At 43.7% G+C, this 17,540-nt stretch overlaps 1 protein-coding gene and 1 non-coding gene across 2 annotated transcripts in view; both read left to right on the top strand.

Annotated features, from left to right (window-relative positions):
- Positions 1-6,402, top strand: part of USP28 (ubiquitin specific peptidase 28) — a 37,421-nt gene extending 31,019 nt beyond the window's left edge. Inside the window, 5 exon segments of the mRNA XM_030331699.1 lie at positions 11-89; positions 915-994; positions 1,539-1,662; positions 3,613-3,808; positions 5,166-6,402. Of these exon segments, the coding sequence (XP_030187559.1) occupies positions 11-89; positions 915-994; positions 1,539-1,662; positions 3,613-3,808; positions 5,166-5,341 (655 nt within the window). The 3' untranslated portion in view covers positions 5,342-6,402.
- A 3,304-nt stretch (positions 6,403-9,706) lies between these two features.
- LOC115526577 lies at positions 9,707-9,810 on the top strand. The gene has a single exon (XR_003972640.1). It is a non-coding gene; the product is annotated as a U6 spliceosomal RNA (small nuclear RNA).
- The last annotated feature ends 7,730 nt before the right edge of the window (positions 9,811-17,540 follow it).

Genomic DNA, 17,540 nt, shown 5'->3' with positions numbered 1-17,540 from the left:
GCCCACCCAGGTCCATCAGCATCATGAAGGTGGCGCAGGCCAAGCTGCAGGAGATTGGTCCAGAGGACATGAATATGGAAGAGTACAAGGTGAAGTCTCCTCTTTAAGTGTGCTAAACAAAAACATCAACTCTTGAGGCAAAACGTAACAATTTTGTGTTATCACAGACTGACTAGCCTCCACCCGCTCCCCCCAAAAAACCCACAATTGGGTGCCAATGGATAAATGAGCTCTAACCCTCAGAGTAGCCGGTTTCTTTGTTCGATTCTTCTATTGGAGTAAATTAATGCTTCCTTTCCGTTTAATACCTGCTCCAGCCTTGGACCCAGGCAGTAAAATTCTTGATTCATGGTTTGGTTTCTTGTAAAATAATACTGTTTGCTAGTATTTCTGTATTCCAAATGAAACTTCTGTGCGTAAAAATGCGTACATAACTGCAAATTTCCCAAAAAAGCAGTGTGTTAGAAGAAAACAGTGTTCTGTGACACCTAACGGGGTCCCACTGCACCCCACTGAGCTCAAGTGCTCTTCTGAATGACTGGAACAGCCTTGTCCTTCCGTGTCCCCTGCACACGCACGGTTTTGTCAGAACCTGAGAGGCATCTGTTGAAACCAGAACTGCAGGACTTTGACAGGGGTGTTGGAAATGAGAGTAATTAACTCTAAAGCTCCTGTGAAATAAATATTTCTGTTCCTCGGGAAGTAATAGCTCACTGAAAATGAAGGTCAGCAGTGGGCTTTTGTTGTAAATGTTGAACACATCATTATCGAAAAGCTTTTGTGTTTTTGTTGTGTTTGTGCCTGGCCACACGTGCTCAATAAATATTTGTATAGAGTTTAAAACTTAGTGTGGTGGGAAGTGTAGAGAAAGTTCCTGGTGACCATCATCGCTAACGGTAGTCATTCCTTTGCAGAAGTGGCATGAGGATTATAGTTTGTTTCGAAAGGTGTCTGTGTATCTCCTCACGGGTCTGGAACTCTACCAAAAAGGAAAGTATGTTGGCCTTTTATGTCTCTCGGATTGTTGGTCAGGGCACTGTTACCTGCTGGTGGCCACCCAGGAACAGAGAGAACCATAGCCATGTGTTCCCTCCCTTGTCCCACGTGGCAGGGCACCTCTGCTTTTCCCACTGTTTTACTAACCATCACATGTGGTTTTTCATCCTTTACGTAGTGATAGATACATTGGTGAAAAGACGTAATGGCCAGATTTTCTCTGTGATAAAGATGAACTCAGAAAATGAAGTTTAGAGTTGTCACGGACCTTAGTCAGCCTGCAGTCCCCTTCTCTGGTTTAGAGTTGAAGAAAATGGAAAGCCAGGGAAGTTTCACGATTGGCCTTGGGTCTCTTGGCCAGTCTGTAGAAGGGCAGAGACTGGCTGCAGTCAGAGTATCCCATGCTGCCTCTGTCCTTAGGACAGTTATTTTTCCATAATTGGAGCTACAGAAATTTTTGTGCTGGGGAACAGAGAGGCCTGAGCCCTAGATTTTGGAGAAAGAAGGAGCACTCAGCTGTCATTTATCCACCATTTTCTAAGGTACCAAGAGGCACTCTCCTACCTGGTATATGCCTACCAGAGCAATGCCGCCCTGCTGACCAAGGGGCCCCGCCGGGGGGTGAAGGAATCCGTCATCGCTTTGTACCGACGAAAGTGCCTTCTGGTTTGTACTGTTTGTGTAAAGCCTTATGATTTTTATTATTTTCTTGTCTTTACCTCTGCTCCTTGAAGCCATGAAGAAATACGACTTAAAAAACAAAATAACCTTGGGTAGGTTGTAGATCTTTCTAAACTCTTAAGAGTAGTTGTACATTGAACCAGATTATTTTAGGTCACTTAAATGAATATAATTCTTCTTCAACCCCCGAGAGAAGCTAGGATGACAATCAGTTATCCTTTTTTCTGTGCCCTCTATGCACACCTGCATTACACGGTTTACTGCATTGCTTCTCTAGTGGATTGTGAGTTCGTTGAACACAGACCCTTTTCTTATTTCTTTTTGTGTGTTTTATTGTAAAGATTTTATTTTTTTTAAGTGATCTCCCCACCAAACGTGGGGCTCGAACTCACAACCCTGAGATTAAGAGTTACATGCTTTACCCACTGAGCCACCCCTCACAGATCCTTTTCTTATTCAGCTGTTTTCTCTGTGTCTGCCACATCGTAAGACTGTAATAGATGTGTCTTGAAGAAATGCAGTGTTTTTTCTATGTTCCCTGCTAAGCTAAAAGATGAGAATTTGGTGATTTCTAAGAAACTCCTCCTCCCTCTCCCCCTTTTTTTTATGTTTATTTTTGAGAGAGAGAAACCATGAGCAGGGGAAGGACAGAGAGAGAGGGAGACAGAGGATCCGCAGTGGGCTCCTTGCTGACAGCCGACAGCCCGATGCAGGGCTGAAACTCATGAGCTGTGAAATCACGATCTGAGCCAAAGTTGGACGCTTAACTCACCGAGCCACCCAGGTGCCCCGAGACTGCAGTTTTGTTTTGTTTTTTTTTAAAGATGCAAATTATAAGAATTGGTCCTGCTGGGGCACCTGGGTGGCTCAGTCAGTTAACTGTTTGACTCTTGATCTCAGGGTTGTGAGTTTAAGCCCCATGTTGGGCTCTGTGCTGGGCACGAAGTCTACTTAAAAAAAAAAAAAAAAAAAAAAAAAATTCGTCCTGCTGTTCTGTTACTATCACTGTCATACAACACTGAAGATCTAACCTGGCCTGTTTTGCATTTGGCAGTCATGGGGAATGGCAGACCCATATCCCCTCTGCCTATCCAAGGGTTTATATAGTGCTCGTCCTTCAGAGATCTGTAGAGGGGTGGCTTGCCTTCTGATTGTGAGCTTGCATTTGTCTTCCTGACACCCAGCAGGATTGCCCTTCCCGGGAAGAGCTGGGCCGGCATTCCTGCCACTGCCTTGTTACTACCACATGGAGGAGATTCAGTCATGATGTGTATTCATCTCAAGATTTTCATTTTCTGATTTATACCTTGATTTCCGTATCAGTTATAGGTTGTGGCAGGGCATTTTGAAGCTAAAAGAAGGGCCTTGTAGATTTGATGGATCTGAATTTTATTAGAGCTATGCTTTTATGTTTGAAATCAGCAAATACAGTTTGCATGCCCTACTCAGCTTCTGCAGGTGGGTGGTAACAGTGATTTGGGTTCTTTCCATCACTGGCTCTCAGCATTCAGCAGGCATCACAATGACATAGGGAGCATTCCCTCCTTGGACTGTCAAACCAGAGGCTCTGGGGAGGGGCCCAGGGCATCAGCATGTCTTCTGCAGGTGATTGTGGTGCTCAGTGGAGATCGAGAGCCATTGAATAGGCCTTTTAGTCGAAGCATGTGTTAAGCAAGACCTGGACTTGTAAGTTTAGGTAAGTGGGTCACAGACTTTGCTACATTAGAATCACCTTGGGAGCTTTTAAAAATCCCAGTGCCCCAGTCACCTGCATACTAGTCAAATCAGTGTATCTAGGATGGGGCATCAGTAGTTTTTAAAATTGCCAGGAAATTCCAATATGCAGTAAAGTTTGGGAACCGTTTGTTTAGGCTCTTCTAAAATAGGTATTTATCCTTTTCAGACACCGCCCCCCACTCTGCCTTTTATCTATAGGAGCTGAATGCCAAGGCAGCTTCTCTCTTTGAAACAAATGACGACCACTCTGTAACAGAGGGCATTAATGTGATGAATGAGCTGATCATTCCCTGCATTCACCTTATCATTAATAATGACATCTCCAAGGATGACCTACATGCCATTGAGATCATGAGAAACCATTGGTGCTCTTACCTTGGACAAGATATTGCGGGTATGTTGTTGTTAGCACTTGGAATAAATTCTTTCTTTTTTTTTTTTTTTTTTTAAGTTTATTTATTTATTTTGAGAGAGACAGAGAGAGTGCAAACAGGGCAGGGCAGAGAGAGAGGGAGAGTCTCAAGCAGGCTTCTTGCTGTCAGTATAGAGCCCCATGCAGGGCTTGAACTCCCACAACTGAGAGATCATGACCTGAGCCCAGATCAAGAGTCGGACACTCACTGACTGAGCCACCCAAGCCCCGCCTCACTTGCAATAATTTCTAAGGCTCTTGAGACTTTTAGAAATTACAGTGCTTTTACTCAATAGCACTGGTTATCAAACCTTTTTAAAGGATTATTGAAGCATCGAAGTTGGTTGGAAGTGGCTCTGCTCTACTGAAACAAGGGACAGGATCCTAGGCCTCTGTCCCTCTTAACCTTCCTTCACCTCCTCTGTGGCTGCTGAAGACTTCACAAACAGCCCAGAAGTCCTGTTAAAAATTTTTCTCCTCTCTCCAGGGATGTCAGACTTGCATTACTTTTTCATCTGTCAAAATCTGAACTCTAATTTTATAGTTTAAAAATCAAAATGTTTATGCACTTTGATTACCTGATGGTGCCATAACTCAATTTTCCTGTGACTTGAAGTTGTAAGACAGAACACCCACTATTAACTGTGATGCCCTTGAGATTAGTAGGATAGCAAATGAAATAGTCTTGCTCGTCCAAAGCATTTTGGAGAGGGGAGCTTAAAACTAGTCATTTTTAGGTGAGTTTGGTAGACTTAGAAAGTTGGTGTGTATTCTAATATGAAGCCTCTTGGTTAGTTTCTCACTGATGTAAAGATATTCTATTGACTTATTGAAGTGTTTACATTTACAGTATTAATATGAATTTCCTTTTAACGTCTTGGGTTTTTCTTTAGACTATGTCTGTGTGTGTGTGTGTGTGTGTGTGTGTGTGATATATACCTTAATGCCATGTGTGCACATTGGTATGCTTTAATCATCGAAGGAAAATACACCATTCTATTTATGGTAGAGAGTAGCCTATCCAGTTTTTCAAATTTTAGAAGGATGGTAGATTAGAAGGCCTGCCAGTGAAATGAATAGGTAGTGTTATCCTGGCACACATCATACGGCTTAAAGCAGTGACCTCACTCTTTGGTATATCTGGCAAGTAGTCTTTGCTCCTGGTTCGGCTTAAAGGAATTGTTATTTGTTGTTAGCTGGCCAGCACAATGCAGTGACCTTCGAGGCCGGGTGATGGATGGACTCTGTGGAAGACCTTCCCATATAGTTGCAGACTTAACTAGTTTTTACTCAGAGATCTGTTTAGCTGTATATATAACCATCTGCTTTCCCTCCACAGAAAATCTACAGCTGTGCTTAGGGGAGTTCCTACCCAGGCTTCTCGATCCTTCTGCAGAAATCATTGTCTTGAAGGAGCCTCCAACTATTCGACCCAATTCTCCCTATGACCTTTGTAGCCGATTTGCAGCTGTCATGGAGTCAATTCAGGGGGTGTCAACTGTGACAGTGAAGTAAGCCCCCACGTGTTCAAGGCCCACTTTGGTCCGTGGCTGCCTGCCTGTTGCACAGAAGTCTGTCATCACAGTGTTTGCCCTGGGGAAGGAATTAGGTGGGAAAGTAAGATTCAGATCCAGCCCCCAACCATGCTCTGCGTGTAAAGAAGGATTGAAAATAAAATTGCACTTTTTAGGTACAGAATCATAAAAGCAATTTCATCACAAAAGACAAGAACCATTGTATTAAGGTATCGAATTACGTCACAAGACCTGAAATGCCTCTTATACCTACACGCGTGTTCGAATGCTCGAGCTTTTTTGTAACTCTCTTGCCACTTTTAAAATTATCCTGCAGGCATAAATATTTTTGACAGTGGAATAGAAGGGTGATCCATCAGAACCTGAACCAGATGAACAGCTACTAGTTATTTTATCAAATACAGATGACATTTCAAAGTTCTAAATGGCAAGAGATGAGAGCTCTGAGCCTCGCCTGTCTCTTGATGGGAGAAGACAAAATGCATTGCTAATGAACTACCGCCCTTCACGTGTGGGTAGAAACCTAAGGGCACGTGGCAGCAAGGGCTGCAAAGTCAAAAGAAAGCTGCCTTTCCTTTCTTCTCTCTCTCTCTCATTTTATATTTTTTAAATAAACCAGAAAACCTCACACTCAGTCCCGAGTGAAAGAAAGGAAAGCAGTGAGGACCTTAGACTGAACGGCGTTGTGAACCGTCACTAAGACAGGAGAGCGTTGGGATTTCAGTAAAAGCTTCTGGCATCCGAAAACTGTCAACAGCAGGTGTCTGAGGCCGCTGCTGGCCCCAAAGAACGTTTGGATGCCCCTCCCCTTTTGTGCTCCGAAAAAAAAATAAGGGGTGAGGGTTTGTAAAAAGAAAAAAAAAGAATATATATATGTATATGTAGAGAGAGAACTATCCCCTGTTGACCATTTTTAAAAGGCTCCAGATTGGATATTGTGTTTTAACCAAATTTTAACGTTAATGAGGGAATAGTGGGCGGGAAGAACACTCGATACAACTATGCAGATTTTATAAATGTGCAATAAAAGTATCTGTTGTACCTTTGGTGTCCAGGATGGCCTTCATTTAAGCACACATTTTCTGGAAGTCAGTGAACTCAGTAAGCATTTGTCACGTTCCAGTTTTTCTTCTTTAAAAAAAAAAGTGTTCTTTTTAATGTTTATATTTTATTTTTGAGGCAGAGACAGAGCAGGATCTGGGGAGGGACAGAGAGAGAGGGAGGCACAGAATCCGAAGGAGGCGCCAGGCTCCTAGCTGTCAACACAGAACCCAAAGCGGGGCTCGAACTCGTCAACTGTGAGATCACAACCTGAGCCGAAGTTGGACGCTTAACCGACTGAGCCACCCAGGTGCTTCATTTTTTCTTCTTTAAAAGAAAAAAAAAAGCAGATGAAAGGGTTGAGAATCTTGTGGATTCTTGAGCAGCCCCTACTGGTGGCTGGTGTCCCACACCCCCTTTGCTAGTTGCACTGCACAAAGTGTATCTACTTTGTAATTTAGAAGGCAAAAAAATTATTCACTTAGGGGCACCTGGGTGGCTTGGTCGGTTGGGCGTCCGACTTCGGCTCGGGTCACGATCTCATGGTCCGTGAGTTCGAGCCCCGCATCGGGCTCTGTGCTGACAGCTCAGAGCCTGGAGCCTGTTTCAGATTCTGTGTCTCCCTCTCTATCTGCTCCTCCCCAGTTCATGCTCTGTCTCTCTCTGTCTCAAAAATAAATAAAAGTTAAAAAAAAAATTAAAAACAAAGACATTTTAAAAAAAAATTCGCTTAAAACCGACCTCCTTACATTTTGACTAAATTAACAGTAGGCAGTCCTTTACAGAATTTCAGAGCTGTGTATGTGTTTCAGAGCTCAGTGCGAGGATCGTGGTTTCATGGGAAATTGATCCGTCTTCTTACCCTTTAATTTGCTTCACTGTTTAAAATTCTGGGGGCCACCGTTTGCTGTTCACTTTTTTTTTTAATTTTTTTTTAATGTTTATTTATTTTTGAGACAGAAAGAGACAGAGCATGAATGGGGGAGGGGCAGAGAGAGAGGGAGACACAGAATCGGAAGCAGGCTCCAGGCTCTGAGCCATCAGCCCAGAGCCCGATGAGGGGCTCGAACTCATGGACCGTGAGATCGTGACCTGAGCCGGAGTCGGATGCTCAACCGACTGAGCCACCCAGGCGCCCCTGCTGTTCACTTTTTAATCTCTGTCATCATTGAGCCCTGTGCCCAGTTGTATTATTTCACTTTCTGTAACGGCCCTGGGATGATGACAGGGACTGGTCTGTCCAAGGTCATAGATGTTTTAGGCACTGGAGCCAGGACACGAACCTTTGGCAGTCTCCCTGCATAGCCTGTGCTTTAAACAACCGTTCACCTGTCCTTGGCGGTCTTGTAAAATCTTTTGGTTTGTACCTTTCCACATGTGCTACCTTCTGGTCAGCTCTTGGAAATCTATAATCGACCAAGACAGGAACAGATGGACATTTGTATGTTTGGTGTGGGGTAGTTTCTGTCATTTGGAGCCACCCAAACCACCCAGTGGAGTGCTGAGGAGTAATGTCTTTTAACTCACTTTCACTGGGTGCTTTGGGTACAGCCTGGTTTCTTAAGGGGTCCACAAACTGCCTCAGGCCAAGAATGGTTTTCCCATGTTTAAAGGATTGTGAAAAAGCAGGTTGAGGGCCAGGAAGGTGGTGGGAGGAGAGAGGGAAGAAATGTATTTGACCCTTACCCAAAACGATTTAAGGGTTTGGTCAGGGCACTTGACCTCAGCATAAATTCCCTTGAGACTGGGTTTAGGCTTTCTTTGGCTAGCTGGAATTGCAGCCCTCCTCTGCTTGCATTTGTTAGCTCCTTTCAGAACTCCAAGGTGTATGAACGCATTTTTATCCTACCTGCTTCAAGAGAGAAGCGTGAAGTACGTACATAGAATAGTTGAAATAATGAATGAACCAGAGGCAAGGACTGAATGAAGGGCTGGGGTATAGCAGAGATGGGATAGAAGGTATGATTCATTGTAGCAGTAGTTTATCCATTTTCATTGCTTGGTTTACTGTATTTCTTTGCATGCCCCTATCTTGCAGTTTATTCTGCTAATTGTCATTTTGGTTTCCAGGTTTTGGCTACTATCTAACACTGCCAGGAGCATGCATGTGCATGTATTTCCATGCACGCACGAATGCATTTCTGTTGGTATGGAACTGTGAGTGGAATTACTGGGCCACAGGGCATGTGGGTCACAAAGGGTCACAGGGATAGATGGCTACATCTTTATTAGGCACTGCCCCACAAGTTCCCAAAGCCATTATGCCAACTGAAACTCCCGTGGTAGTTGGTGAGCTCCTGTTACCCTGTATCCTTGTCAAGATTTGGTTTTGTCAGTATTTTTAATTATAGCCATTACGGTAGATGTGCAATACTGTTTTAATTTGCCCTTTGCACACTAACGATGTTGAGCATCTCTTTACATGCTTATTGGCCTTTGGCTATTTTGTGCAATACCTAGTTAAGTCTCTTGCCTCCTTGTTTTGTTGGATTTACTGTCTTGCTAACGTATTGATGTGTAAGAACTGTAAAAAAAGATACCCAGTTACGGAAACTTTTTATATGCGTTGCATATATCTTCTGCCACTCTGGTTTTTCGCTCCTGATGGCTTGATGAAAACAAATTTTTATACTGTTAACATTGTCCAATTTACTAGTCTTTCCCTTCACGATTAGTTAACGGTATTGTGCCCTGTTGAGGAAATCATTATGTCATGAGGACATTCTGTGTTATCTCCCAGAAGTTTTGCTGTTTGACCTTTCCCAGTTAGCTGACTGACCCCAGTAGCTTTCACTGTGTTTTTCCCAGTACTGTGCCTTTGTCATAAACCACGGGTCTATGTAGGTTCTGTTTCTGGGCTCTTTTACCTGTTCCATTGGTACGTTTGTCTACTCGTAGCAATATCACACTGTCTTAATTAGTATAGCTTTATGAATCTTGATTTCCAGTACAATAAATCATCCAGTTTTGAACGTCCTAAGATCATCTTGTTTATTCTTAATCTTTTGTATTGCCATATACATTTTAGAATCAGTTTGTCAGTTTCACACATACAGATTTCCAGGGATTTTGATTAGGTTTACAGTGACTATAGATAATTTGGAATTGACATCTTCTAATCTATGAACATTGTATATCCTGCTTATGTAGGTTTTCTTTAATTTCTGTATAAAGTTCTTCCGTATCTTCCATAAATTGATTCCTAGATCTTTGATGTTTTTCAAGGTATTGTAAGTGTTGTCATTTTTGGAATTACATTTTTAATTGTTTTGTTGCTGGCATCTAAAAACAAATCGATGTTTCTGTGCTTGCTTCAGCAGCACATATACTAAAATTAGAACAATACCGAGATTAGCACGGCCTCTGCACAAGGATGACGCCCAAATTTGAGAAAGAAATTGATATTTTTATATCTACTCTGTATCTAATGACATTGATAAGTTCACTTGCTAATTCTAATAGTTGGTCAGTAGTTTTTTTTAAAGATTTTTTTTTTTCTGTGCACAATTATATTGTCTGTGAATGATGGCTTTTATTTCTTTATTTCAGGTCCTTGCAACATTTATTTTTCTTGCCCGATCACACTTACTAAGACCTCTGGTACAATCCTGAATAGTAGTGGTGATACTGGGCATCTTTGTCCCCTAATATCAGGGGGGGAAGTTTTCAATATTTCATGATTAAGTATGCTGTAGGCTTTTTGTAAATTCCGTTTATTAGGTAAAGAAAGACTCCTTCTATTCCTGTTTTGCAAAGAGTTTTTTAAAAAATTATGAATGGCTGTTGAAATTTATCAAATGTTTTTTTCTAGATCTATTGGAATGATCGCGTGGGTCTTTTCCTTTATTCTGTTCATGTGTGAATTATGTTTATTTACTTTAAGTGTTAAACCATGTGTCGCCAGAAGACACCGATCATATTTTCATACGTACATGGAATTTCTCATATTTTGTTAAGGGTTTTTGCATGTATGTTCATGAGAAAAACTGGCCTTTACTTTTCTTGCTACATTCTTGTCAGGGTTTCAGTATCAAGATTATTCTGGCCTCATTGAATGAATTGGGAAATGCTCTCTCATCTGAGATCGTCTGAGCTTAGAATTACATGTTTTTGTAGGCGTGCTTTTCATTATGGTAAAGCAGTCTTTTTGATACCTACAGCATTTTTGGATTTTTTGGGTTACTTCTTCTTGTGTGAATTTTGGAAAATTGTTAGAAATTTGTCCTGTTTCATCTAAAATTTATATTTTACTGGCAGAAAGTTCATAATACCTCATGATTTTCCTTCCTTCCTCCACTTTCCTTTCTTCGTTTTTCTTCCTTTCCTTCCTTCCTTCCTTCCTCCCTCCCTAGGATCTATGATGTTCTAGTGATGCTGAAACTGGGTGATGTGTATTTTTTTTCTGGTCACTATTTTCAGGGGCTTATTAGGTCTTTTCAAGGAACTATATTTTGCTTTTGTTTACATTTCTTTTTTGTTTGGGTTGGGTGAGGGGGGGGTCTGCTTTTTTTTTTTTTTAATTTTTTTTTTTTAACGTTTATTTATTTTTGAGACAGAGAGAGACAGAGCATGAACGGGGGAGGGGCAGAGAGAGGGAGACACAGAATCGGAAGCAGGCGCCTCAGCCCAGAGCCCGACGCGGGGCTCGAACTCCCAGACCGTGAGATCGTGACCTGAGCTGAAGTCGGAGGCTTAACCGACTGAGCCACCCAGGCGCCCCGAGGCGGGGGGCGGGGGGGGGGGTCTGCTTTTTTAATGGAAAGCTCTCCAGCAGTGGTTCTTAACCTTGGCTGCCAGTCCAGGATCATCCGTGTTACAGTAAAACAACAGCGGCTGGCCTTCAACCCTGCAGATCCTGACTTGTTAGATTTGGGCTGGGACCACGCTGCTTGTGTTTAGAAGGGCATCACAGGTGATTCTGCTGTACAGGCACAGCTGAGAGCCACTCCTTCAAAGAACATCTGTGCCTGCTAAGGAAGTGGCTTTTACGTTGTCGCCCACACCCCGAATTCTTTGGTCTTACAAAAAAAGCTCTAGAACCTCCTTCAGTGAGAGTTTACAGGCTTTCATGTTTTCTGGACGAATGTGTTTTGGCACTCCTCATGTTGAACTCGACTCTGATAGAGATATCGAAAATATAGTTCTTGTAATTCACCTTCCTTTTAATTCCCATAAACACATCAGGTCCCTAAAGTTTGCTCGTAGGCTCAGCTTCTCAGCTATTTGGTCATTACAGTACTTTTTTCTGAACCTTGAAAAAAAATTTCCCAAATCTTTCTAAGTTGTTGGACAATAAACTGAACTATTAATCTACTGCAAGGACGAGTAGAACTGGCTTAAGAGATTTTCAGGACCGTTTCCATGTCTTCCTCCTTTCAACACTGTGGCTCGCTACACTGCCCATCAGGCTGTTCGCAGGTTATGATGACCTCTCAACCTCCTGTGGACCATTTATAGGCAGGTGAATGGGTCCTACAGGACAGAGACCTGGTCTCTCCCCTTGTCAAAAATAAGATAGTAAGCCTGATTGCTCCTGTTACATCAGGTGGACCAGAAACTGTGATGATAAGCAACGAACAGGAATATTAACTTTGAGTAGGAATAGAGGCTAGACCTTCCATAGAATGTAGGTGGCTTGGAATTGATATGTCGGCACGAAAGTGGTGCCTAGGAACCAGCAGTAGTCATTCTTCAAAACTGAATGTATGTTGGCCCCAGTGCTAAAGCAGACATGGAAGGGTGGCCCGTTTTCTGTCTAGAGTCCTGATGGTGGGCTAGATGTGTCTTTGCATGCCAAAGATGGTCTTCTCAAGGTGGCATGCAGGTTTTAATAGTAAGAACAGAATTCCCAGTGATGGCCAGAAAGTAGCATGGTCGTTCACTAAGTCACCCTGACTATCCCTGCGTAAGGAATAGCCGGATCTCCTCCACGAGTTGCACGGGTTTCCAGCTTTCCTGACTCACAAATCACGGCAGAATCGGTGTCTCTTCTAAGAAGATGTTTCATGGAAAGAATATTGACACTGGAATCTGACACACCTGAGCTCAAATACTGGCTGAACATGTTTTCCTGGTCTGTGAAACAGGAAAATACTTACCTCGTAGTTAATGTTTTAAGAGTCAAGGACAAAATAGATGTAGCAGTGACTCAGTGTGAGCAGAGCCCTGGATGCAGTTCTCATGGGGAAACTTGTCACAGGATGAGAATTTTAAGGGCTGGCCAGACCTGTGCAGGGCTCACAGGTCGGTTCTAAATAATTGGGGCGTACGTAGATATCCAGAGGGTTATGGGTCTCTGGCAAGTGGAAGTGTTCATATTGGCCAATCTGACTGGCAGAGAGAAATGTTGAAGGGATCGGACCTCATGCTGGATAGAAACATTACAGTGTCTTCTGCCTGATTCTTCTCCTGTTTTAAATTTTTTTTTTCAACGTTTATTTATTTTTGGGACAGAGAGAGACAGAGCATGAACGGGGGAGGGGCAGAGAGAGAGGGAGACACAGAATCGGAAACAGGCTCCAGGCTCCGAGCCATCAGCCCAGAGCCTGACGCGGGGCTCGAACTCACGGACCGCGAGATCGTGACCTGGCTGAAGTCGGACGCTCAACCGACTGCGCCACCCAGGCGCCCCTCTTCTCCTGTTTTAGATACATTTTTTTCTTTAATTGTGTTATCGAAAAGCTTGAGCTTGGTAAGCTACAGGGAGTCAATAGTTTTCTTTTTGTTTCCATTGCCACCTTCCATTATGATCCTAGGGATCCTGTTTCCCTGCCCCTGACAGCATCTCAGGAAGATTGCATAGCTACACTGTCATGTGGGAGCCTTAAAACAAAGATTTGCATGTATTGCAGAGTCTGGACCCATCTAGACCAGTTCGGTCATTCGTTTTTTGGGCACTTCTCCCCTCACCTTAGTCCAGGCCTTGGCCCGATGGTCAGGAGCTAGCAGTAAGCGAGGGGCCACAGGATGTTGTTCCTCTCCCCGCTGCTCTGTGCCTCTCCTCACCCCCAACTCCTGGCTCCCCTAGAGCCTGAGGGAGGAGGCTTTATAGGAGAAGGCAAGGGATGTTGTCTACTTTAAAAAACAAACAAACAAACAAACAAACAAACAAACAAAAAACAGTAATATTCTCCTGGTTCTCAAATGTCCTTTGTTAGGTCAGGAATGCAATTACTAGCTCTTGTGTGAGGTATTTTATGTGTTCTCCAGACAACCCTGTAGAAACCTCCGCACTGTCCTTTGATGTGGCTTTTGGACTTCCTGGCTGACTTACAGACCTTCTAAGCTCTTGGTTAAGTCATTCGCCCCTCCCAGCAGTGCTCTGGGACAGTGTCACCCAGACTGGCTCCCCTGCATCCACTTGGGCTGTGGAAAGCTCACCACCCGCCCCACAGAGGCCAAGTGCAGGTGCTGCCGTCATGCCCCGCTCCGGCCAGCCTCCTGATTCAGACTGCCCTCACTGGGTACCAGGCACCCTTCTCTGTGCCTCTGCAACACAGGTCAGGTTTTCTCAAGAACTTTCTTGGGCACCATCCTGAGGACAGCAGGCGTGGGCCCATGCAGCTTCCGCAGCTCAGCAGGGGTGGGGTGGGTGAGTTTCAGGTACTGTCTGCCCTGCTAGAAACAACTCCCATCTCTGCATGGTTCTCTCGAGGTCCATCTCCACCCTGTTCTCACATGGAAGGGTTGAGAACATCACCATACCCGCCCCCCACCAACTGTTAAGAATTCCCTTCCAGGAATCCACCTAATGAATCTGTGTGCTTCATTTATATAGGCTGTTGGGTGTGGCGCTGGCCAGCTCGGCCCTTTCTTGGAAGCAGTGTATTAGCCCCTGTCTCTAGAATTGGGGGCACGTAGCACCCATGGGACTTGACTTTGAGGCTTTGTTAAAAATTCTGAGCAACAGAGAAGTCTAATCTACATTCTATAAATGTGGATGAAATAGCAAGAATGGCTTAAAAAATAAGTCCATCAATCAGTAGAGTGGAAAGTGACCTCCAGCTTCTTTGATTCTATGTTTGAGGCCAGTGACTACAAACATTTTCCTAACTCTGAGTGTCCTTTGTTCTCATCCTGGCTGCTAAGACACATCTCCTGTCCAGAAGCTCATGAAACTACCTCTGACTTCTCTCCCATCCCCAAATGTGTCTAACCCACATTGGCTTCCCTTAGGACTTCTTCCTCTAGAGTCTTGGAGTCTTGGAGGCCCAGAAGGGTAACAGATGGGTATTAAAAAAAATTTTTTTTTAACGTTTATTTTTTTTTGAAGGAGAGAGAGAGAGAGTGTGTGTGAGCAGGGGAGGGGCAGAGGAGAGGGAGACACAGAATCCGAAGTAGGCTGCAGGCTCTGAGCTGTCAGCACAGAGCCTGATGTGGGGCTCAAACCCACGAGCTGTGAGATCATGACCTGAGCTAAAGTCAGATGCTTAACTGACTGAGCCCCAGATGAGTATTTTAATAGGGACCTTCTGGAATGCCTTGTCTGCTGATGGCGAGGTTTTCAGACCCAAAGGCAGCCTGGTGGGGAGGATGGCACTGAGGCATCAAATCTGGTTGGTGAGTCCCTGAGTTTCTTTCTTACAGTGTGTGCACATAATCAAAGCTTTTGACTTGAAATTCCGATTGACTGGTGTCCTTTGCTGTTTCTAATACACATGACAACACACCTCTCCATGTGTAGCCACAATAAAGAAGTGTTTTTCATGTTAGAATAATTTGCTGCAAGTCTACATGAGAAAAGGCTGAGTTGAAGCCAAGACTTAATTAGTTCTATTTTTATCTCTCATTATTTTCTCTACAAAGTAGGTAGATGAAAACAGTGGCAGTTTTAAGTGAAAAACATCTTCTTCCTCTAAAAGTGGATTCACATCCCTGTCTGGGAATGACATGCTGTTGATTATTTGGGAATCAATCAACAATTCTCATCCCCATTTAAAAAATGCTGCTGTGTCCTTGATAGGGAAAGTTAGGAAGACAAAATATTTTCTTAACAAATATTTAGTGTGTGTGTGTGTGTGTGTGTGTGTGTGTGTGTGTGTGTGTGTGTGTGTTTCCATTGGAGGACATGATCACACGCTGGTGACAAATATCCCATTAGCACCTGCAAACATGGGATTGGGACAAAGGCTGGGAGCCACCAGAAGGAACAGGTGAGCCACCTGGCGGTAAAAACCCTATGTTTAGGCCTCAACAAAAGCACAAAGGACAAGATTTTTCTTTGTAGTTCTTTGGTTTTTCCTTCTGCTTCATTGCTAATTTTTCCCTTGGTCTGGTGGATTATCTTAGCAACCCAACTTTAAGAAGCAACAGGATGGGGTGAAGAAAGACTGCCCTGATGTTGAAGCCCTGGGTTCAAGTCCTGACCAGGTAATTACTCACCATGGGCATGTTGCCTAAATTTTCTGGATCTCAGTTTCCTCATTAGCAAACCAAATAATATCTGCTCTCCCAACCTCCAAAAAACCTCTCAAGATGGGGCGCCTGGGTGGCGCAGTCGGTTAAGCGTCCGACTTCAGCCAGGTCACGATCTCGCGGTCCGTGAGTTCGAGCCCCGCGTCAGGCTCTGGCCTGATGGCTCACAGCCTGGAGCCTGTTTCCGATTCTGTGTCTCCCTCTCTCTCTGCCCCTCCCCCGTTCATGCTCTGTCTCTCTCTGTCCCAAAAATAAATAAACGTTGAAAAAAAAAATTAAAAAAAAAAAAAAACCTCTCAAGATGTATTTAATAGTACTACCAAGATATGTAGAAGTGTTTTGTAAACTCTTACTCCCTACACAATCGTGTGATCAGGGAAACTGTGTGGGGGTGAGGTGTTAGAGGAGAGGGAGCAGGTACAGCTGTGGTCACCTGGGGGCTGAGTTCCAACTCTTGGCCACATGCTTGGCTTCCTGTGGTCCTGAAGGTAGAGAGAGTGTCCCATAATATGACCTGTAGGCTCTGCAAGTCTGGCTGCTTCCTACCTCACTCACCTTGCCTTCTACATTTTTCTTTCTCCAACCAGAACTGCTGTCCATCCTTCAGCTTTTACCCAATTATTGCTTCTTTAGGGTATCCATGAGGGACTCCCGGCTAGGTTACAATTTCTCCTGTTGCATGATCTTACAGAAGCACATAACTTTCCAAATTTGTAAGGGTTGTTGTGGTTACCATTTCCCTTTATTTAAGTGATTTCATATTAGTATTTGTCTCCCCTATTTGCCTATATGAGGGGCAGGGATAAATTTTGTCTTTTACCTTTTTATTCCTGGTTCCTAGCACAATGCCAAGGATGTGGTAGGTGCTCCGTGCATATTTGTTAAATGACTGAATAAATGACCAGATGGATGGATGAAGAGATGGATCCATCTTGTAGATGCTGTAAAGATCCAAGGATAACTCGTGGATATTTGAGCCTCGCCCCTGAGTGGTCAGCTCTGTCTTCCCAGCATGAAGTTAAGAAAGTGTGAATGAGTAGTTGGGTGAACAACTATTCTGGTTTGCCCAGGACTGGGCACTTTCAGTGCTAAAGCTAGGAGAGTCCCAGGCAAACCAGGGCAAATTGATTACCCCAACCTGATACCCCACCTCAGGTTGGTGAAATTGGTATTGGAACCATAGAAAGCCAGAATACAACTGGTGCAAACTGCCCTTTTATGCTCAGAAATGTATTTACCTAGGAGTCATTTGGATTTGTGTACATCGACTGGACATTCACAAAAGGACACATATAAAAGGGAAAGGAGCTTTCTGGAGAAACCATGACTCCCAGAGAGCACCCCACTCTGGGTAAGAAGGTAAACGTTGACGGGCATTAAGGGGGCCCTTTTTGGGATGAGCACTGGGTGTCATATGTAAGAGATGAATCACTGGGTTCTACTCCTGAAGCCAAGACTACACCGTATGGTAACTAACTTGAAAATAAATTAAAAAAAAAAAAAAGTTGCTGGAGATGAAGTTGCACCTGGGCTGACTCATGTCCTCAGGAAAACAAACCGACAAACCCTGTGTTATTTTTCTGAGGAGGGAACTGTGCTGGGCTATGCCAGCAAACTTGTTTATACTTGTGTTGGGGTGTGTGTGTGTGTGTGTGTGTGTGTGTGTGTGTGTGTGTGTGTGTTCTTGCTTGAGCAGCGGCTATCAAGAAGCCAGGGCCATTTTG

Source organism: Lynx canadensis, chromosome D1 (assembly GCF_007474595.2).
Source record: "Lynx canadensis isolate LIC74 chromosome D1, mLynCan4.pri.v2, whole genome shotgun sequence".
NCBI classification, from domain to species: Eukaryota; Metazoa; Chordata; class Mammalia; order Carnivora; family Felidae; genus Lynx; species Lynx canadensis.
The sequence above is the reverse complement of the archived record's forward strand: the minus strand, read 5'-3'. Positions and strand labels throughout refer to the sequence as shown.